A 22,512-nucleotide genomic window follows, 5' to 3' on the forward strand; every position below is an offset into this window, starting at 1 on the left:
ATCTCACAGTGCATAGCTACAGTCAAACAGCACAGAGCCGGGCTGCAGCGGACAATTATTGTTTTTAACTATTGATTAATCTGCTCATTATTTTCACGATTAATCAATGAGTCCCCACGTCACAACTTCCCAGAGCTCAAAGTGCCATCAGAGACCCAAAAGGTCGTCATTCATTATGATTAAGGACAAAGAAAACATGTTTAAAGGGTAAATCCACCAATTTCACACAGTTTAAAGCCTTTTTGTGGCTCCAAAGGCAGCTGCATGTTGTCTGACACATTGTGAGTGATGTCATTCAGTGGCAACGTTGCATTGTGGGTAATGTAGGCACCAGCGTTTATAAAGGGAGAGGAACAGGTGGGGGAAAAAAGGCGATAGAATTTGATCATTTCTTTGTAAACTGTCCATAATGAGTCCTACAGTGTTACAGGGGTGCAAGGCTAGACCAGTGGACCGCTGTCAGCATTACCCACAATGCAATGCTTCCTCTGGAGCCACTAGAAGATTTATGCTACTTTTCTCATAAACAACAGTAATTCCCAAGAACCTGTAAACACACTTTAATATGTGAAATTGGTGGAGTTACCCTTTAAAAATTTATTTATTCAATATATTTAATCTATGATAACAGATTGAAAAGCATACACTTCACCTTCAAGGCTGAATAATTTATCAAAATCACGATTGCAAATTTCAAGTGTCACGAGGTGACATCTTATTCATAATTTCCATAACAGAGTGTAAACAAACAAACAAACAAACAAGCTGCTGCCAGAGAAAGTTTAATCTGGCAGCTGTTGCCATAATGACAACTGCAAATTGACTCCGTTATAGTTAATTAACGTTAATTCCTCGATTTGGCGAAACAACAAAAAAAAAGAGAATCTTGGATGTTGTCTGGTTAAGATGCTCGCACTTGGCGTGCGTATGTCTGCAAAAAAAAAAACAAAAAACAAACCTGGCCAAAGACAGTTTTAAAAGGAAAAACAAAATACCAGTCTGGAAAAAAAAATAATAAGATGTGGCCTGTGGGTATTTACTGTTCATGAAATAAACCCAACAACAACAACAACAAAAAAACACTGGGTCTGTGTGTACTGAGTCCAAAAAACACTTGCAATCACAACTTCCCAGCTGTTTGTCATCACTGTAATAAGTGGACGACTACACAGCTGTGACCAATAAATATTAAACAACTTTGCACATCATAATTAGTCTCCACTCAACTACCATTGACTAATCATGTACACTGTAACACTTGAAACATGAATGTAAGATGAAAAAGATGCAAATTTACATTTTCGACCTTTTATTTAAAGAAGGAAATCATCAACAGACGCCTCCATTATTCTACCTGAACGTAGAAACGAGATACGTTTGGGATTCTGCTCGGTACAATCTTGTTTAAAGGAAAAGTTCACCCAAGAATTAAAATGCAGTCATTGTCTTCTCACCCCCACACGGATAGAAAGTCCTGAATCCACATTTTGTCACAGTTTCAGCATTCTCCTGACCGAGCCTAAAATAACTGACCAAAAAAAAACCCCAATAAAATGGCTCCATGCAGCCGGATTAATCCACGTCTCTAGAAGCCTCGAGATCCCAAAGTGATCTGAAAAGAAATTATTTACACCCTCCACTGACAGTCGAGCTGGTGCAGCCACTTCAGACGGGGTTACGCGCCGACGCTTTTAGCTTAGCAGCTTTAGTAAAGATTCCCACTCAAGGAAAGGATGTAAATAGTGTCCTTTCATATCAGTTTGGGATCTCTGCGTTTTGCAAAGACCCGGGTCACGCTGGACGAGCTCTATGCAGCCATTTTATGTTTTAGAACAAGTCTCAGTTGTTTAGGAGAACGCTGCAACGCTGTTGTGTTGTGAAGCTTCCAGAAATATTCTGTGCAATACGACACTTCACCTGACTTTTCCATCAGCATGAAGAGAAGATGATGACCTCATTTTCATGTCTGGGTGATCTTTCTTTCAATGTACAGGCCTGAATAATAAACTCATATCTAAGGTTGCAACATTTATCAGAAAAGATGCCATTTTCCACAAATTGTAAGCCGGTTATTATATGATATGTATGAAGACGTGTACATGACAAATGGTGAAGCCTTTCTAGGTTCGACCTGATGCACCGTAACCACATGTGGGGCGGTGTTAAAGTGAGTTACTGCAGATTGATAAATCCCAGCAGAGGATGTTTGTGTGTCTGTGTCACGGCTGTCATGCAACCCGGGTATAATTTCTGAGCTGGGTCGCCGCAGAGTGTGATTTTGATAGATGGGGTCCTACTGTGTGTGTGTGTGTGTGTGTGTGTGTGTGTGTGTGTGTGTTTGTGCATTCTCAGTGTGGGAGCTGAGGGAGCCTCAGTTGTATGTTGTGGCTCTTCTACCCGGACACAAACAGTCCTCTCTGTGCTTCTGGAAAAGTTTGGAGCTCTCAGAGAGTTATTGATTACCCCGAGCAGCCAACCCCACTGGGTCTATCTGACTTCTCAGCTGTACTCTGTATATATATATATATATATATATATGTGTGTGTGTGTGTGTGTGTGTGTGTGTGTGTGTGTGTGTGTGTGTGTGTGTGTGTGCATGAGTGGGCTATGTCTGGTAATGAGGAGGAAACAGACAGACACACACACTGTATTACATGTTGGTGTGCACGTGTCACATTTAAAGGATAACTGAAACAATTAGTTTCCAGGTCCTGAGGAGTGCTGCTGCGTATGTGGGAAAAAGTAGTATAAAGCCTTTTCTGTGTCTCCAGAGGAGGCTGCATGTAATCTGATAAAACTGCCTCCAGTGATGTCACTCACTGCTGCTGCTGCTGCTGTATTGACTATATCTGTGTCTCAGTTCAGGGTCTGAATCCTTCCTTCGAAGCCTTTGCAGTCTTCGAAGGCGAGTCCTTCAGAGACCTTCTTAACCGCGTCAGCTGTTGTTAAATGTGACGTTCGAGCCTTCGGAGCATTTCCTGGTTGCGTCACCAGATGTTTTACTCTTACGTCACAATTTCTGCTGCCCGGGCTCCGCGTAAGTGACGATCTACGCCAAGCAATGTCGTCATTTTCTTGCTTTCTGCTTTTTCGGGAGCGCAAAGAATCTTTGGATGTGAAACCACGAAGGATAGTAGCCATGCATCCTTCAAAAACAGGGCAAAGTGCTGCATTTGGAGGAGCCTTCGGATTGGGACAACCTTCATGATAGTGACATAACTGGCCTTCAAATGTGTCCTCCAAAGGATGCAGACCCTGAATTGAGACACATTATGTGTTCATCTCTTTTTGAACCCACCACAATGAGTTCACAAATAAATGATGTCGCCTACATTACCCACAATGCAACTGAGCATATGAGTGACAACATCACTGGAGGCAAGTTATTGGCTCCCCTGGAAACACAAATTGTACTTCATACCACTTTCTTTCCAGTAGCACTCCAAAATCCTGTAAACACACTTTAATGTGTAAAATTAGTGGCGTTGCCCTTTAAGATGTTAACCTGAGACAACAGACAAGCAGCTGATACTCAGTTCACAGCTGATTGAAGAATGATGCCACAGCTACAGCAAATATATAACAAATCTGGCAAGCGTTCAAAAAACAAAAAACAAAAAAAATCAATAGTGGTGCTTTTATCACAGCATCACATCCCTTGTTTATTGTGTTTCTTGTGTGGAATTGTATTTTTTCCCGAGCAACGCTGGAGACAAAAAAACAAACAAGTGAGAACTTTAACAAATGTTTCACACCCTTAATTCTCCTCACATTACTGTGGTGAGAAGCTGCAGCCTTGACTCGTCTCAGGTTGTGCTTCTTTTCATTACTTTTGAATGGAACTGATGTATCCACTCATTATACTCCAACTCCTGGTAGCCATTTTGTTTCTTTGAAATGCCTCATTCTTTTTTTTTTTTTTTAATACGCAGGAGTAAAGAGCATCTCTGGCCACGTAGCCTCGGTCTCCGGCGCCTATTATCCAGGTGAATTAGATTGCAAGGCTGATTGTAAGCTGCACTTGAAGCGCCGCTTTACTCAAAAAAAAAAACAAAAAAAAAACTCTCCTCCATCTGTTACAAAAGGGCACAGGGTGACAGCACACCTACAGCCCACAAATCAAATATGCAGACTCTCCAAAGACAAATACCGGGGCCGCGCTTTGTAATATCAAAACAAACGACAGACCACAAGAGATCTCTATTAACCGATCCCTCCCCACCGGCTCTGAAAATGACTGTGTCAATAGCACAAGGCTGGAGATAAAGGTCTGCTGTTACCGCTCGAGATTACACAGAGAAGACAGGCCGACACGCAGGGAGAGAGGGAGTATTTATGTGTGCCTGCGTGTGATAGCAAAAAAAAATAAATAACAAGTGTAGGAGAAGGAGACGGATAGATGTGGGGAGGAGAGGGACAGATAGCGACATTAGCCATACCCATTTCTCACAGCCTCTCATCTCACCCAGCATCCTCCCCTCCTCCCCTCCTTCCTTCCCCTCCTTCCCCGATGCCGTCTGATCCGGAGTCAGTTCTGGGGTTATGGGACATTTTTTTTTTTTTTTTTTTGCCTTTTCATCCTCCCGGCTTACCACTCAGCACATCAGAGCCTCATTTAGCCAGCCAGATTTTTTTTTGTCAAGGACATAGAAATGAAAAAGAATCTAAATTAATCAGTTTTCTCTCTCTTTTTTTTGCTTTCAGATCTAAAAGGGGGAGGTGGGGGGGGTTATTACAAAACACACAATCATCGAATTAAAAAACCCAGGGGAGAGACATTTGCAATTCGCGTGACCTTTAAGTGGATATGAAAAGAGGCAAAGCAGCTCGCAGGCTGAAGGATGGCCGGGGTCCCTCTGAGGCGCTGATCGGCTCCGCCTCCGGAGGACAGAGGTCACATGAAGAAGAAACTGTGATGTATGATAGACTCGTCACAGCCTCACACACCCACAGGTGCTAATGTGAGCTTATAGGACCTTATAGGAAGGGGCTGCGGGTCAGAGTGCCACCATGTGAAGTGACTGAAAAATCACATGACAGGAAGCTGCGTGTCATCTGGCACCTGTCAGGCTTTGGGAAAGAAGAAGAAGAAGAAGAAGAAGAAGAAGAAGAAGAAGAAGAAGAAGAAGAAGAAGAAGAAGAAGAAGAAGTGCCATGTTTCCTTCCACCTGCATCTCACATGCTTCAGTCAGACAGCAAACAAAGGCAGGCGGGCTTCTGTGAGCAACTTCCTGCTCATGATGTCTGTTCATAGCAGGTATTTTCATTTAGACAGGCAATTTTTTTTTAAAAAGTGCCAAAAATAAACCCCTCCTGATAGCCTTCAACATTTTTTTCCTCTCAACATTTCGCATTTGGCTCTGGGGAAGTTTTTTTTTTCTACATTATTTCCCACTGATGTGTCGCATCATAACTACAGCCTCACAGGTAAGAGGACACCACCGAGGTAAAGCTCTCCAAAAGGCGCCAAGCTCTCTCAGTGTCCCCGAAATCCGATCCCCCGCCGCCCGGTGGTTCCAGGCCGGGGAGCCCCTCTCTCCCTCACGGGCTGTCAATAACCCTCTACTGACCTTGTGAAAAAACACACTGACTATTCCCCAAAGTGAGCTTGTCTGGCTGCAGCACAACCCGCACGTCCGCTGCTGTCTCCTGTCTCAGTTCATCCGAGTGCAATGTGTGCGTGTTGGTGTGTGCGTGTGTGTTGGTGGGTTTGGGGGGGGGGGGGGGGGGGGGGTGTATGGCTACCTTGTGTGCCATGTTCAGGCACTCTGAACAGACACGCAATTCAAGTGCGTTTCTATAGGAGGGAGATTTGGGAAGATCTGAGATGCGCAAAGAAAAACAAACAAAAAACTATCCGCTTAATCACACACGAATCTGCTGGGTTTTTTTCATCCCAGGTAGTCTAACTAACATACTGAAGCCTTTTGTCAAACAGAAGAAGACGTGAGGATTGTGCGATCTGCGGGTGTCGGGTGTGTGTGTGTGTGTGTGTGTGTGTGTTGGGGGGGGGCAGGTACCGTCTCCTCGCTGCCTCATCGCCAAAACTCGGCGTGGTAACACTGCGCCAAGCAGCTGCACCACTCCTCCAGAAACCAAACCAACACAGCGCAACTGTCAGGCTCGAGTGAAACATACCTGGTTTTTGTGCCGAGTCCCATCTTCGAGTTCAGAAGAGCTGTTCATGATTCCCCATCGGTCATTTACCATCCTACGGTGAATCTGCGCATAGATCCGCCTGTTCGTTCCAGGCGACAGAGGAAAAAAACAACCAAACAAACAAAAAAACGCTCTTTTTTTAAAAAAATGAAGTCTTTACATGTGATTTAAGCCTACTCCATGGGAAAATGGTGTATTGGACATGAAGAAAAAAAGAAGAAAAAACCCAGAAGGGAGGCACAACTACTTCTGCGGCTCGCCAACCGCACACACCGCACAAATTACGCACCGAAATTCCCTCCCGAGAGTCCGCTGATTGTCTGAGCGTTATTCCAACTAAAAAGAATTTTAAAAAAAAGACAGCAGTGTGCAGAGAATCCAGGGATTGTATTGTATCTTGACTCACAATCGCATCACAATCATGCAGGATTTAACCAAAAAAGAAAAAGAAAAAGAAAAACCCAAAAAATACCCAATATATGATTCCGAAGGCACCGGGCGCAGTCCGTTTACTCCAGGAGAAAAAAAAAGGAATCGACAAAATCTTCTTTAGCTCAGATTGCAAAGTGTAACCTGACCATGAAGTCCATCCACTCCGGTATCCAGGACACTTTGAGACGCCGGCTCAGCCCACACGGTGTCCAGTTATGACTGAGCAGGTGGGGACGGGATGGGGAGTGGGTGTCGGAGCGGCCGCCGTCCTTCTAGTCGCTACTTAATTCGGCGAGAAGACTCCGAGACGGAGCCCAGGGAACGGACAGAGGCTCCTTTCTCCGCGCCGGGCTGATCGCGCTGGTGTCTCACAGAGATGCCTTTCACAACACGGCAACGGGGAGATCTGCGTGCTCCGCTTGCGTGCCGCACGGGGCGCTCCGTGCCTCCGATTGTCAATCACCGCGTCCCTTCGTTACGCGCGGCGCGCTCCGAGGCAGCGTTCCTTCCCTGTGCCGCCCTGCCCCTCGACTGCTGCGCCGCTGCCAGCCCGCCTGCTACTTCACTTCCACCGCACCGTGGACGCCTCCTTTTCCACTGCAACCCAACACTGTACACTACAAACTGTGTAATGGGTTACTGTAACACAATCCTCGGACCGGATTGCTGATAAAAACCCTGCAGATCTGCCAGAAGTGGCCACGGCCGTGGACACCTGACTCTGTTTAGCAGTTACCTCAGAGCGTTAATGACTGGGTTGTGACATCACCTGGCACCTCTTTAATTGACGTGCCAGCCTTTAGAAGTGCAGCTGCTTATTTTGGGAGTTTTAAGTGGAGAGGAACCTCAGTGCAGTGGAGGAGAGATGAAACAGAATATTAAACTCAACTCATTTATTTCCCAGAAATCAGATCTGAAACCACAAGAGCCCTTTCCCCCGGATTCACACAAGTTCATCAGAGGCCAGGCTGGAGATAATTGGAAAGGTCTGGATGCATATAACAACAAGGTCCACACTGGATGTGCAAGGACAATGTGACCTATACAGTAAACAACTATTAAATATAAAGCTGCATCCCAGCCGGGCTGCGAGCACAGTAAGACCCCAATTTGGACTGAAAATAATGAATGCATGAGGTGGTAACAAGCCTCTCTCTCTTGGTAAGACACAGATTAAGAAGGGATCGTCACGGGGAACTCGACTGACTCAGCTGGGTTAACTCATGTTTGAACTTCACGTGTAAATTAACACGGTTCCTACAGAAATCAATCCCCACCTGGACAGATTTCAGTGTACTCAGTTCCTGGCTGACAGGCAGCTCAACAGCCCACAAAGAACCCCCCAACCCAACCCAACCCCACCCCTTTTGTACACAGAGTCATTACTGTCAATAATGTGGCCCACACGAGTGGTCATGTTTGTGCTCAGTCCAGGTAGTTTGATAGACAAATGATTAGAGGCCTAATCATTGTGCAGGGGCCGAGGCACGAGCTATTACTCATCCCTGTGATGAACCTGCACTCACAGGAGGGAGGGAGGGGCGGGACGGTGGTTTAATGCAAAATAGGGTCACTGCTGCACAATGTGCGCCGTCAGCAGGTCTGACATCCACCCGCGGATTGAGGGTATGCTGTTAAAGGAATAGCTTTTTAATGGATGACAGCCCATCGAGGAGCAAGGGCCGCTAATGAAATGTTGTGACAGGTGATGTAAAGCATTCCGTTATCTCTTGGTTTGCAAGTAACGACTGAATTAATACACAGAGTATTTGGTGCAGAAATTACAACCAGCATGGGGATCCAAGTGCACCCAAACAAGATTTTTAACCGTATACCTGCATTAATTATGTCCCTGAGAACTTGGTTTCAAATCTTTGTCTCCATGACAGGAAATATTAATGGCAAATTGTGCAACAATCGCAGTTAAAGTTTAGAAGAAAAACATCCTCGCCTATTTCTTTTCTAAAGGGGACCTGTGGAACCTCTGCTCCGAGCGCCGGAAGCCGGTCGTTAGTTTATGTCAGCGGACTCTGTTTGTGAACTTAACGTTTGCTTTTTCTGCTCTATTAGCGGCGTGGAGGCACTCGGGAACATCACGTCCTCTGGACTGTTGTTGAAAGTCAAAAATCAACAGGCCAGCAGATTTAAATAACTTAAAATAACAAATCGTCCACAGGTTTGCAGAGGCAACCATGGGAGACGCGGTATGACTCATTTCTCATGTCACGTTACACTCCGCCGATAAAAAAAAAGTCATTAATACACGTAAATCAATACGCATTTTTACATAGAGCGCTTTAAGGTTTAACACATGATTATTATGTTATTGATTAAGCAGATGTGCCTCATCGGGAACGTGAGAGTGCGAGCTGATCAGACGTGATCAGAGGCGGCAGGAGTGAACGACCCTGACTCATCACATCTCAGTTCAGATATTGCTTGGGCCTGTTGTTGTGAGTGATCGTTCAACGTGCCGCACATTCCTTTGATGAGAGGCATCACAGGTCGATTCAGGGAATCTGTTTCCTGAACTGAGAGCAGAAGAAGTCAATTGAAGAAAAACAAGAAGGGCTGGAAAAGGGAAAGAAAAGAAAATGCCTCTGGTTTGTGATGTAATACAGCTTATAATCTATAGAGTCAGACACATAGAGTTCATACGCATGTTTATAATCATTATCATGATGTTTAACATATTCGTAGTGATCACAAATGATTATATTCTATATGTAATATGTAATAAGACTTTCAAAATAAAGGTAGCTGTCAATAAAATGACACTGTATGACTTTTCCACTGTCAGATGGTTGCAGTTTGGTTACGTGTAGGCAGGAATCTACTTGGTTAGGTTTGGGGAAAGATCACACTTTAGATAATTATGATCGGTTTTATGTATTGAGATTAAATTACCTCACATATGCTGAGTTACTTACATAAGATAATTTACAAACTTCACTCTTTACTCTTGGTCAAAACGGGACACAAACTCCAATTCTGAAGACGCTTGAGGGGAATAAATTAAGCATATAATATATATATATATGTTGGCGAACTCACCAATTTCACTGTTTTATGTTTACATAAGTATATATCTGAAACGGTGGTACATGAATTCCTTTGTAGAATTTCATACACATGTCGAAATGAGTATGTCATAAATCATAAGTAAAAAAAAAAAGAGGACATATTGATTGTGCTTACTGGAACAAAAAGCAGTTAACACTAAATGTCTCTTTCCACCCCGAGGTCGTGCTTCCTATTTGATGAAAAAAGACAAATTTGCAAACATTGCACATTTGCTGACAAACTGCCGGCATATTCAATTTTGGTCTTCCTCCTTCCGGGCTTTTGACAAATATTGTAATAATATAGCAATTTCCTTTGCAATGAATGAGCCAAGGCTTTAATATCAAAAGGGAACGTATAATGGAGGACTGCAAAAACACGTAGCTGGACAAACCTTCAGACCTTGGTGACACCAGATGATGGTCAGGTCTTTGTCTGGTAATGTGTGTGTGTGTGTGTGTGTGTGTGTGTGTGTGTGTGTGTGTGTGTGTGTGTGTGTGTGTGTGAGATCGTGTGTGCTCAGTTCTGGCTCCATCTTTGAATGTCACTGAAACCTGATCAGCCAGAGACATTCAGAGAAAAAGGAAGAGGTCTCCCAGGATGAGCTGCTTATCTCTACAATTAGCGCAAACAATACAGCCTCTTATTGGCTTTGCTGTTTTATGTGTCCGGATATCCAAACGAGCATGTGTTTGTATTTTTCTGTGACGTTTTTTGCACGTGTTTCAGTGTTGCTCTCTGAGATTTTCCCTTTTTTTTTTTTTCTTTCCTCCCTTGGCTTTGCTGGTTTGAATGTTCACGCATGGAGTGGCAGCAGGACAGATGCACAGAACTGTGAAGAACCAACAGGGTGAACTGCCCTTCCACAAAATGCCAAGCCTATAATTTGCAAATTGAAAGAGAAAAAAAAATATAAAAGGAAGAAAGGAAAATAAGGAGGAAGGAAGGGGAAAACAAAAATTTGTTTGAGGGAGGGAAGGATTGTAATGGGAACATGAACAACAGGACTGAATGACAATGATTTGGATTGTCAGAGAGGTTTAGCAAACAAGTATAGAAAATCAACAGCTGTTCAGCTGTTTTGGGAGCATTCTACCACTTTCCCAATGATGTTGATGAGGTAAAACTGAGGACCAGTGACGCAGATGGGGAGCAAATGTCAGCCCGTCTTCCACAGGAAAGCTCATGTAGCACCAATAAAATGCTGACTGTGATAAAGAAGTGTCAGAACACCTTTCATCACACCTTGCTCTGTGTGAGGCTGTGAAACCATAGACATGTCCAGACAAAGAGACATGTTGTCCACTGTCTAATGCCTACAATGACCACATGAGTGTCAGAACTGGAATATGGACCCATGTTTGTGTTGACAAACTGGGTGTTTTTACCAAGAAATCTGGACATGAACAGCCAAAACACAATCTTTTCCTAACCCTGACCATGTGATTTTTCTGACTGAACCAACCCAGAGTCCACAGTTGTGACATGATCAGTTCAGTTGTCGTTCTCTGTTGGCAGTCACCTATTTCAGGAGGATAATGAACCCTGACAAACCACAAAAAATGCTCAGGAAGGGTTTGCAGAATGTGACACAGAACTTGAGATATTGGCTTGGCCTTCATTTTCTACCGATCTCAATGCAATTGAGTGTCTGAAGGACGTGCTTGAACAACAAGTCCGATCCGTGGAGTCCAGGAAGGATCTGCTGCTATCGATGTGGTACCAGATACAGGACACCTTCGGAGGTCTTGAGTCTTGCTATGTCTTGACGGGTCGGACTTGTTTTGGCAGCACGATGGGGGACGCAGCACACAATAATAGACAGGTCATTGATTGTTGTATACGCACGTATAGATACACGCTGCACGTGCAAATTCACTGTACACTGGCACACACAAGCACAAAAAGTACATCCACACACCCAAACACACACCGAATAACGGTAAACGTAATCAAAGTGTCGGTCCCTGTACTCTCATCAAAGAATTCAGTGGAAAATCAATAGGGGACACAAACAGAGGCAGTGCAGACTGAGGGAGAACTCTCTGGTGTTATTAATGTATAATGATGGTCTTTCTCAAGAATCTCCAGAGGAGGGGCAAAGCGCTCACACCTCTGAAGTGCAAAGTCAAAGGCAGTGTTGCATCTCTCCCTGGCTGCTCCGTTAATTCCCTAACTTAGCCCGAGGTTAGCCATAGGTGTGGGACATGATTGAGGTTACTGATACATCGGATTCTTTGCAGAGCTCTTCGCTCTGCCCTCTCCCTTTTTTCACTTACAATAATATCAACCCTGTGGGGCAAAGCTATTTCATCAAACAGTGCACACATAGGCGCGCTTGCAAACACACACTCTGGAGAGACCGAGGGTCCAGAGTGTGCTCAGAGTCTGGCGGCAGATAGAGGTGACATTTACTAACAGGGGGAATTAGACTTAAATCTGGAGGATGGGATTACATAAGTGATCGTAATGACTATGAGCACGCCTTCCTCTGTCTTCATCACTGTCTCCAAGCTACTGAGTATGACTGTGCTCTTTATCGGCGATAGTTTATAGTATGTATGGGATGGAATAGATTCTGAGCTCTGCTGCCGTCATCCCCTCAGTTTAAATTTTCTTCAGTGAGTCAGGTGTGCCTTTGTTTTCCTTTGCAACTTCGATCCGTGTTCCCAATCGGGCAGCTGCTGTTGTATGACTCACGTACGCCAAGTTTTGACGTCTGTGTCTCTATAGAGCTCCGTTTGCCTATTGGCTCTCCATCAGGGTGTCTACGTGAGCTGCCGAGTTGTGTTTGCTGAACGGTTTGTAATTATCCACAGGCCTCCCTTGGGCAATGCTCCCGGGCACCTCCGCAAGCATATACTGCTCCACCCACCAATGAACCCTTTCTTCTGGAGCTACAGGAGCAGCAGGGGGATGGGGGGGAACATCATAAAATGAGTGCAAGTAAAGGATAAGAGGCTTATTAAAACATGCAAGCAGGAAGAAGCGAGCCCTCTGTGGACTGTGCACATGCAACCTCATCTTACTCTGTAATCAAAGCTCACCTCCTTTTTTTATGTATTTCCTTCTCGCTTCCTCAAACTCTCCTCCTTTTCAATTTATTGCACTGTCTGGCATCAAACAAGCTTACCTAGCAGCACCACGCTAGCATGTGATCCTATTGCCGTCTCAAGGAATGTAAGGTCTTTATCATTGTATTACATGTAGGGCTGAACTCCCACAGTGCTTCAATCTGTACCTCTTTGGGGGATTGGGAATTAAGCAGGCAGGGGGGGGTAATCCAAAAATACTTGTTCTTGGAATGTCTTATAATTGCATTAAGACTCTTTACCCCCCACTGGGACGTTCCCACTGTATACCTGTGTAGCTCAACCCACTTATTCAATTTCCATTAAATCAGTTTTCAGCGCCAAACCATGTGTTCTTCATTGTTCTCAACTACACACCTGTAAGGTTTTGCAGCGGCATCTTGCGCAGTTGTGATGACATCGAATTGACAAAGACAGCCATCTAATTACCTTAAAACTGGTGGCGATAGGACCATCGCCCCCTCCCCCCCTCCACACACACACACACACACACACACACACACACACACACACACACACACTGTGGGAGGTGCTTCGGGAGTACGGGGTCGGAGGCCCTCTGCTAAAGGCTGTACGGTCCCTGTAGCTGGAGTTTGGTTCGCATTGCCGGCAGTAAGTCAGACCTGTTCCCGGTACATGTTGGACTCCAGCAGGGCTGCACTTTGTCACCGATTCTGTTCATTATTTTTATGGACAGAATTTCTAGGCGCTGTCAGGGGCCGGACGGGGTCTGGTTCGGGAGCCACTGGATTTCATCTCTGCTTTTTGTGGATGATGTTGTCTTGTTGGCTCCTTCGAGCCAGGACCTCCAACATGTCCTGGGGCAGTTTGCAACCAAGTGTGAAGCAGCTGGGATGAAAATCAGTAAAATCAGTAATGCGGTCGCTGTATCAGTCTGTTGTGGTGAAGAAAGAGCTGAGCCGAAAGGAGAAGCTCTTGATTTACCGGTCAATCTACCTTCCTACCCTCACCTATGGTCATGAACTTTGGGTCGTGACAGAAAGAATAAGATCCCGGATACAAATGGCCGAAACGAGCTTCCTCTGCAGGGTGGCGGGGTGCTCCCTTGGAGATAGGGTGAGGAGCTCTGTCCCCCGGGAAGAGGTAGAGTAGAGCCGTTGCTTCTCCACATTGAGAGGAGCCAGCTGAGGTGGCTCAGGCATCTGTACCGGATGCTCCCTAGACGCCTTCCTAGGGAGGTGGTCCTGGCATGTCCCACCTGGAGGAGACCCCGAGGAAGACCCAGGACACGCTGGAGTGACTACGTCTATGGAAGTGTCCGGGGAGAGGGAAGTTTGGGTGTCCCTGCTCAGACAGCTGCCCCCGCGACTCGGCCCCGGATAAGCGGAAGAAAATGGATGAATGGATGGATGGACGTTAAGTAATGTTGTTCTCTTTAAAGTCACTGTATTGTCAGCGTTATTATGAATACTAAGGATTAAGTTTTTAAAACTACACAACCTGCATGCGCCAGTGACATACCATAAAGTCTGACCTCAGCTCTCAGATATTGTTATTTCCTTTCACAATTAAATGTTTGCCTGAGCAGTTTATCATGTTGTTTATGGTATCATTGTAATTTGAGACCATCATTACAGTCATTAGGGGAAGACATCATCTTATCTGTTTTATGGTCATTGGTTCAGGAGTCATGGTGCAAAACACATAATTCAATTATGGTGGAAAGTAAAAAAAAAGTCACATCGGCCATGAGGCTTTTTCACAATGGCTCCATTTCGGAAATTGTTCAAGCCTCCAAACTGGGCAACTGTATATCTTTTCATGCTTTTATTTTGAAGTGAATGTTTCACCTCAAAATTGGCACTTATCACCTGGACCAGATCAGCTCAATCCACGCATGCAATCGCTGCTTTCAGTTTAATTCTCTACACTTCGCAAAGGTCATCTACCACTGCAACATGCACTGTTATTGTTCAGATCTATTCATCAGTATGAAATATGAGTCTTGTTTTTTGTCAGATATACAGTGCATTCCTTGTCGTAAAGCAACTCAACAACACCTCAGTGATCTTTACCATTAGTGTACACCACCACCAGCAGCAGCCAATGACTACACATTCTTAGCGCCTGTGGACCATATAGATTTTTTTTTTTTAAGAGGAAAGCTAATCCTATCCCCCTCCCCCATAATCAGCCTGCAAATCACAGAGGAGAAGGCAATGTGTACATAATTGGCGACTACAGCATGTAATCTGTGTTTGAAAATTTGTCATCATTTTCTTGGAATGTTACAAGACTGCACTGCGTGACCCGCTGAGCTCTGGGAAAAGGATCAGTCGGAGTGTGCGAGAGAGAAAGAGAGTCTCTCCTGTGATGCCGTGCGGTAATGTGTGTGAAAATACCAAAGACGGGAGATGAAATTCTGCCCCGTGCACTCTCAGGTGTAACCAAAGAGACGGAACCAAGAAGAATGAAAATGATATATAATAATCATAATATCGCAGTCGTGCTGCTTGAAACATTGCAGCCATTGGAGTTGATGGCGGATAGGCCGAGACGTCACGTTAACCCACTGGATCCATTCCCGGCTGAGAGGAGGAAGGTGAAAAGGTAGCTTGAAAAGAAGAGGTATGTGTAGGTTGAGTGGCCGCGGATGAAAGAGACTCCCAACTCTTTCATCTTTGTGTCGAGTAAAGGAAGGGAAGAAAAATCAATCAGTGAAACAAATACTGTAAATTACTGAGCTTGGGAACAGGCCAAAGGTGACAGGATCTGCTCTCCAAAAAGCATTAGCTGCCCCGGGTATATTTGGCCCTTTGTCTTGACTTTCCATCCAACAACAAAGCCACCAAATAGATAAATAGTTTGAATAATTGATACTTCGATAAACAGATGGGGAAGTTAAGCCCCACAACCACTCAGTCAGTCTATCTAGTCAATCTAGAGCGACTAATTTGCACTGGTTCAATACTTTATGTTTGAGTAGGACGCGATGGTGCCAAGATCTTGTTTTGCAATCAAGAATATGTATATACTAAAAATGTTCACCCTCAATTTACCTCTATAAATATCCGCCAATGGCAACTGGCAAGTGTGATTGGGGCATCCGTGTTTTGGGAAACCACTTAGTTAGGAAAAGAACATGAAGAAAAAATCAGCACAATACATTTTTATATGGTGGAAGTAGACCATTCATGCACCGGCCTCCATCAAATTCATAAAAAAAAAAAACCAACACAGACAAAACGTATTAAGTAGATACTCAAATGTTTGAGTGAAAAAAGACTTCAGCCTGGTTGGAAATGCATTCGCTCCTCACTGAAGGAGATGCTTGAGGAAATGGTAGCGCAGCAAACAACAAGAGTTCGACAGTAAACACTCAAGGTCATCATCAACCGCTGTTCGACAAAGAGAGGAAGGATGGATGCAAACATGAAATGTTACAAAAACTCAAATTACAAACGTGAACCCCACTCTCAAACTGAATGAGCTCTTGAATTAATACATCCAACTCAACAGAATGACTTCATTTCACCAATGTTTTAACCATTCCATCTTACTCTAGCTGTCTTAAGGTGTTGGGATTTTGGCCAATTATGATGTTCTACATAACTGATGTATAAAACATTTAGACAGAGTTTAAAAACTGCACGTTTGTACAACAACAACAACAAAAAAAAAAGCAATGAAAAACGTCAAGATTTCAAATTATGGCTGTTCGGTTTTGTCTCCTAAGGAATGAACATGCAAAACCACAATGAAGATACTGGAACTCACCACTGGCTCTGTGCCAGCTCTTGGCAGTCTTCCAATTAACGCTTTACTTTGGGTTAATGCAATGTCATGCCCCTGTGATATCCTGCAATTGAGGATTCTTGTTGCACTGACTAAACCAATAAACACATCTCTTTGTGCAACATAAAAAGAACACCCCTCACTTTCTGTCAGTGCATGTAGTTTGGAGGTAATGACGTTAATTCAGTGAACCCCGTTTCAAATTAAAATCCTCTGCATTTCTTCATGTTTTGACGTGTAAGCACATGTCATTAATAAAAAATCCAGTTAGAAAATTGACATCATGGCCACTGATTCCTCTTTGGCTGAAGGCAAACCAGCAATTAAAGTGATGACATTTTTGCGGTCAACTAAATTGGATTTCGGAATGGAATCGCTGTAATAACAGGGTTTGCAGGGACAATATCAAACCAACTTGAAGCGCTGCCTTAAGGGATCGAGAGCCAGAAAGTCCAAAAAGGAGAGGCTATCATAGCCTTCCACCACCGTACTGGCTGTACTGCATCATCCATTATCATTTAACCTTATGTGTTTGAAACTGCTCCGCAACAGGGGCATGGTTTTCACGCAGTCATGAGAGTGGTGCTATTGTCACATTAGCAAAAAAGTCACATGTTTACCAGCTTGAAGAGATTGTTTTTCTTCTCAATAGAACTCTGATTTAAATTTCCACCAGGTCTCTACTGCATTTGGCATTTAGATGTTACGGTACATCTGAAGAGACCTTAAAAACTAACAAGAGTTCAGAGTCACAGTCCACTGTCTTTGTTGCCTTTTCCACAACTATCTGCACGTGGCTCTCACCACATCAGCTGCCCACCAGCTTCCTAGGCAGCACTCAGAATCCTGCCTAGCCTTGACGCTGTACTGCAGAGTCATCCGAGGCACTCTGCAGAAGACATGATGACTCCTGGTTGTATTTGAAGTTGACAGTGTACAGTTCGAACATGAAAGGAGACAGGACTGTTCCCCATGGGGCTGCAGAGCTACTTAACAGCTGTTCAGGCACACAGATCCACAGCTGCAGAATCCAGGATCTGTGCGGTAGTCGGGCGTTATTACCCAACCTGTGGGGTTAAATTGGCTGTAATGCAAACTGAATAATAGCAATAAGCTTCAGGAGGAAGTGAGTCATGAAGCAAGATGTGTTTATTCAGAGCTTCCTCAATAAGTTGCACATTCTATAATGTGTGTTCGTAACAAGAGCGGCCCATCAGTGCAGATAAATAGTGAATAGCCCTCAACTGCAGAGATACCGCTGTTGACAGGACTGAAAAAAGATGAAATGTAATATGGTTGTGCTTTCTGTAAATGCACCATGCACTAATGGTTCTTCCAAATGAGTGAAAACATGTCAACAGATGAGACCAAGAAAAGAGCTGAAAAAACAAAAAACTGTCGAGGAGAACGTGGAGAAGAAGGACAAAAGTCCTTTCTAAATATAGAGGTGATTAGGATGCTCAGGGAAGATAAAAGATGCGCTTCAAGTATCAAGAGCAGATGGGGGCCTCTCATAAACTGTCATTTGCAGCGCTCATTTTATCACAGGTAAAGTTACAAACAGCTCTGTCCCCTTGTTAAATGCTTTCTCAGAGGGACAGAATGAGCACACGCTGTCTAGGAGCATCTATATTGTGCTCTCTGACGGTGCAAATGATTTGAGGTTTTTTTTCCTTCTCTCCTTTCTCATGACACTTAATGAAAACAAAATGGGATCTCGCCAGTCACAGACATAAGCCCAAGAAGATCAGATGACAGCTGTAAACACAATATCCATAGCAATTGCTTTTTGCTTGATCCAGCAGCCCTTTCCGTCTGTGCACCAGAGGAGTAGTGTAGTGGACAGTCATTGTAAGCTACATTGCTAGCTGGGAAGATGTCTAAGTAATTAATATTACCATTCAACCATTTCATGAACTAAAGGGGAGTGATCAGATGATACCGTACTTCTGAGAACAACATTTAGTTTGAAATCACTGTCAGCCATATTATAAATGAATCTGGTGCTCTATTGGATGTTTCTTATTAAAGAAACATCATGCAGAATTGGCCTTTTGTACAATTTGGTGGCACTAGCTAGGCCAATAATAAATGATATCAGCCAATCATTATATCAGTTGGGTTCTAGTAATGTCAACTTTTAGCTCTGTTTTGGTCACCACCAACTCCTGAGGGTAATATCTCGCTCTATAGCTGCTTAACACAGCGCTACTACTTCACAAGCTAGCCATCCAATGGAACAATACCTGTTAGCTTGTTCAGGCCGGCAACCTGGGCTGCACTGCTGTAGACATGCAACATACAGCGCTCTCCACAATTCTTCATATGTGTCTTGACTACCAGTTTATAACAGTTATTATCGAGAGCTGACAGGAAAAAGAACGGAATTGAGCATTTCTAACTGCACTCGGTAATCGACTCGTCAGGGCTTCCCCACAACGAGCAAGCTGCTGCAGGAGAGTGGTGAGCTGTGTTATCATCTTAATAGAAATCTGGCAAAGCTAGCAGATGTTCGATGCCTCGAACTATGTGCTGGGACCCTATTTGTACTGTTGCTGAAGTTTGGTGCTGTTCTGAGCATTATTTGAGGTTTCTTTGTTGGAGGCGTATACTGCAGTGTATTGTTATCGTGCGGTCTTTTCTGAGGTTGCTAAAACAACATAAGCTAGCAGTTGGAAAACTTGATCTCTCGAGGGGGGGGGGGCCTTACTCGGTGTCTCTGCGTGTTAGACCATTGATTAAACTTACGCTGGAATATCCCTTTAAAACCATGAAATGGGTTCTGAAAATGTTTTCACTGAAAGCAGCTGCCGGTTGTCTTGATGATACATATGGATAATCAATGAAAAACTTTAATCATTGTGTCTGCAAATTAACTTGAGGTAAACAGAATGCCAAACTGTATCCTGCTGTTCTCTCACTTTGTATACACTTCCTTCCACAGTGGGAGAGACAGGTAAATGAGTGCAGGGGCTGATGGTCTGCTGCTGACAAGGCTGTTGCACAGCCAGGTCTCTATAATGTGCTGTCAGTCTGACAGGTGGAGAAGTGAAATTAAATAACATTAAAAAAAAAACAAAAAAAAACCCCAACCTCCAGGAAACAAGACTTCATGGGCAGCCAAGTAGCTGAACACAGTGAGAAGACTCAGACTGCGGAATAATACAAGTGCAATTATCCAATTTCTACTCTCACCTGCCAACATTTAAATCAACCAAATGGGGGAATGAAGACATCTGAACATTTTGAAACTGTTCAGTCATTTCAGCACTGGTTTTGTGCACGCTAAGAGAAAAATATCTATTGAGGACATACAGCACTGGAGTCACCATACAGTCGCCCCCGACCAAAACAGAGACTTCACACTAATTATCTTGTAACGATACAAAAAACTAACTTGGCAGTTTCTACCAGCAGGCTGCAGTCCACCAAATGAGGAATCAAATTGAATTTTTACTGTTGTGAAGCCCAAAAGCCAATTAATATGTCATTTGAACGTTAATTAGCTTTACAGTGAAAGTAATTGCATTTCAACGTATAACAGTTTTTAGACATAAAAAAAGATTAATTTAACTTGTGTAAGTTTTCTGGGGAAAAAAACTTTTTTTTAAAGGACATGGCTTCATGTCTAACTGTTCCACTTAGTAGTACAGGGTTTTTTTTTTAGCGTTTGGGGCACTGAGGGGAATACAGAAATCCTGTAACGCTAAAAACCTCAATTGCCTCTGGCTGCTGCTTTGCCTTCTACATTGAGGAAGTGACAGTCCCCAGGACAAAAGTGCGGTGGTTAGCAATGACAAGCATCACAGTACAGGGGAACTGGCAGTTACAAATGGAGAGAAATCTGTGGAAAAGCACAAAACCGCTGGTCATGTTTTGGCACATTTGAGGCATCGGCTTTGGATGAGAACGTTTTCTTTACAAGTCAAGTGAGATAGCCTTCTCTCACTCCCAGCACGTCAAACACAGCAGCCTGGTCAGTGGTCTTATACTTAAAGGTTTGATGCTGAAGTTACCCCTCTCACTACCTCTGGCCCCTTGCAGTTGTATAAAGAGCGAGAAAAGTCTTTGTCAGGGGAAGCTGGACACGAGACTTTCCCCCCCAAAGACTCCAGCTTTGTTCAAGTTTGGTTTGTTATGGTAGCAGTTAGTAATCATGGTATGTATGTAAAAACCTCACTATTCACTTACATTATGATATACTTACCTCATGTTGTTTGATGTGAATTATTCCACATAATCTTATTTATTGTAACCCATAGTGTTATCTTCTCCTAAACCTATCCAAGTTAATTTGGTTCCTAAACATAACCAAGTACATTTGGTGCCTAATTGTAAACAAACTGTGTCCATTCGACAGTGTTAATAACAGTCTACAACTCATAATATGTCATAATTTGTGAACTGTTTTCTCAACAAGCTTTATTTATTATTCATATTGTAACTTCACTGTGGAGAATTATAACTCCACTGCTACAGCGGTAGGTAAAGCATCATAGCGTGAAGCTTATGGCCATGACCAAGCTGCTGAATTTGATGAGTTCGGGAGAAAGAACATGTTGGAAAAGATAATATTATGTATCTGGCTTGTCAAAATAATCTGTAAACCTTTGCATCAAAATTCATGAGGAAACGAAAAGAAAAACAAAGCAAGATGTGAACGATAGAGCATCAAACATTACATTACAAACATTACAACTTTATCGTGCAGTAATAGTTTATTTGATTGCTGTGAATGTCCCCCCTGTGATTTATTATCATTATAGATGCAAAGGATTAGTTCTTCCATCAGTGTATATGCATGGTTCTACCTAATTCCAGTTGGCGGCAGGGCTGCCTCATTATTCCAAACTAATTTGTATTAATTCCGACTTGCAGCAGTAGTCCGTCCCCTGTCACTCAATTGAGAGCTTTTTTTTTTTTACCACGAGCACAGCGGCAGCATGAGTGCTGATGAGTCAAAGTGATTCTGTCAGTACACAATTAGGGACCTATTTCACGACCAGATATCATTTTCATTATTTTAAAAGGATAGACCTATTACCTGTCCGGGTCCTCCAACTGAAAACATGCAGTATTTTATAAAAGAGATGGCGAAACGTAATGAGATCAATGCCTCCCTTCAGGAAAGAGCACACATGGAATTGGCAATTATATAGATAAAAACAAGAAAGGGATGTGAGGGGAGCGAATCTGACGAGCTTTGTTTTGCTAGATCTAATTATGTCCAATCAGAGAGGCTGTTGCATCTCAATTAAACGCTTGTCGAACTGGTTTAAAGTCAAAACACGGTAACTGTAAAAGGCAAGGTCAAAGCATATGGTCAACCTCACGGGCTATTTTTTTTCTTTTCATTGAATACATTAAAACAGATGAGTCCATGTAGCCTGTAAACAAGTCCTAGTGATTCGAAATGTCTGATGTATCGCAGCGTCCCAATTGAATTATCAAGTAGCCTCATAAAAGTATACACAAAAAAGGTAATTTATTGAAAGTCCACTTACATTATTCCAAATTGGATCGCGCTGTGAAGAATCTGTGGGAATCCTTCCTCAGGGACAAAACAAAGAACGCCTACCTAAACGAAGATTTAATTAGGAATTCATTCTGCTGCAGTTTAATGTGGGACGGTTACTCTGTAAGCAATCTACCCACCAATTTAATTGCGCTAAAACACGTTTGAGGAAAAGTTAATGGACTTGTTTGAAATGTAAGTGAATATAACAAAGGAGAAAAATAAAAAAAAAAAGGAGAAAAATACACCCACGTCTAGACTATTTTTGCACAGCGAAACCATCAAGGCCTGAATCACATCATCAAATCAAACGTGCAAGAAAAACAAGCAGAAAACAATCTAGCACCCAGACAAACAGTCCAGCAAATAAAATAGTCTGACGCACGGAATGAGCAGCCTTGGGATGGTGAAAATCAATTAAGTCGGGGGGTCCGCTGGGTGTTTGGGAGGGAGTGTCTGCTGTTCCTCCCTGATAAGAACATTTCTGTGCTTGAT

The 22,512-nt window shown here is 43.4% G+C and overlaps 1 protein-coding gene across 12 annotated transcripts in view; it reads right to left on the reverse strand.

Annotated features, from left to right (window-relative positions):
• The window catches only part of fibcd1 (fibrinogen C domain containing 1), a 214,716-nt gene that overhangs the window by 109,177 nt on the left and 83,027 nt on the right, over window positions 1-22,512 (reverse strand). The window contains exon 1 of one of the 12 annotated variants that reach the window (XM_037117106.1): window positions 6,139-7,574. The exons of 9 other annotated variants lie outside the window; for them this stretch is intronic. In XM_037117106.1, the coding sequence (XP_036973001.1) occupies window positions 6,139-6,210 (72 nt within the window). In that variant the 5' untranslated portion in view covers window positions 6,211-7,574. Of the gene's footprint in view, window positions 1-6,138; window positions 7,575-22,512 lie in introns of those variants that run through there. 2 more of the 12 variants (XM_037117107.1, XM_037117111.1) reach the window with 2 other exon arrangements.

Source organism: Acanthopagrus latus, chromosome 12, assembly GCF_904848185.1.
Source record: "Acanthopagrus latus isolate v.2019 chromosome 12, fAcaLat1.1, whole genome shotgun sequence".
NCBI lineage: Eukaryota > Metazoa > Chordata > Actinopteri > Spariformes > Sparidae > Acanthopagrus > Acanthopagrus latus.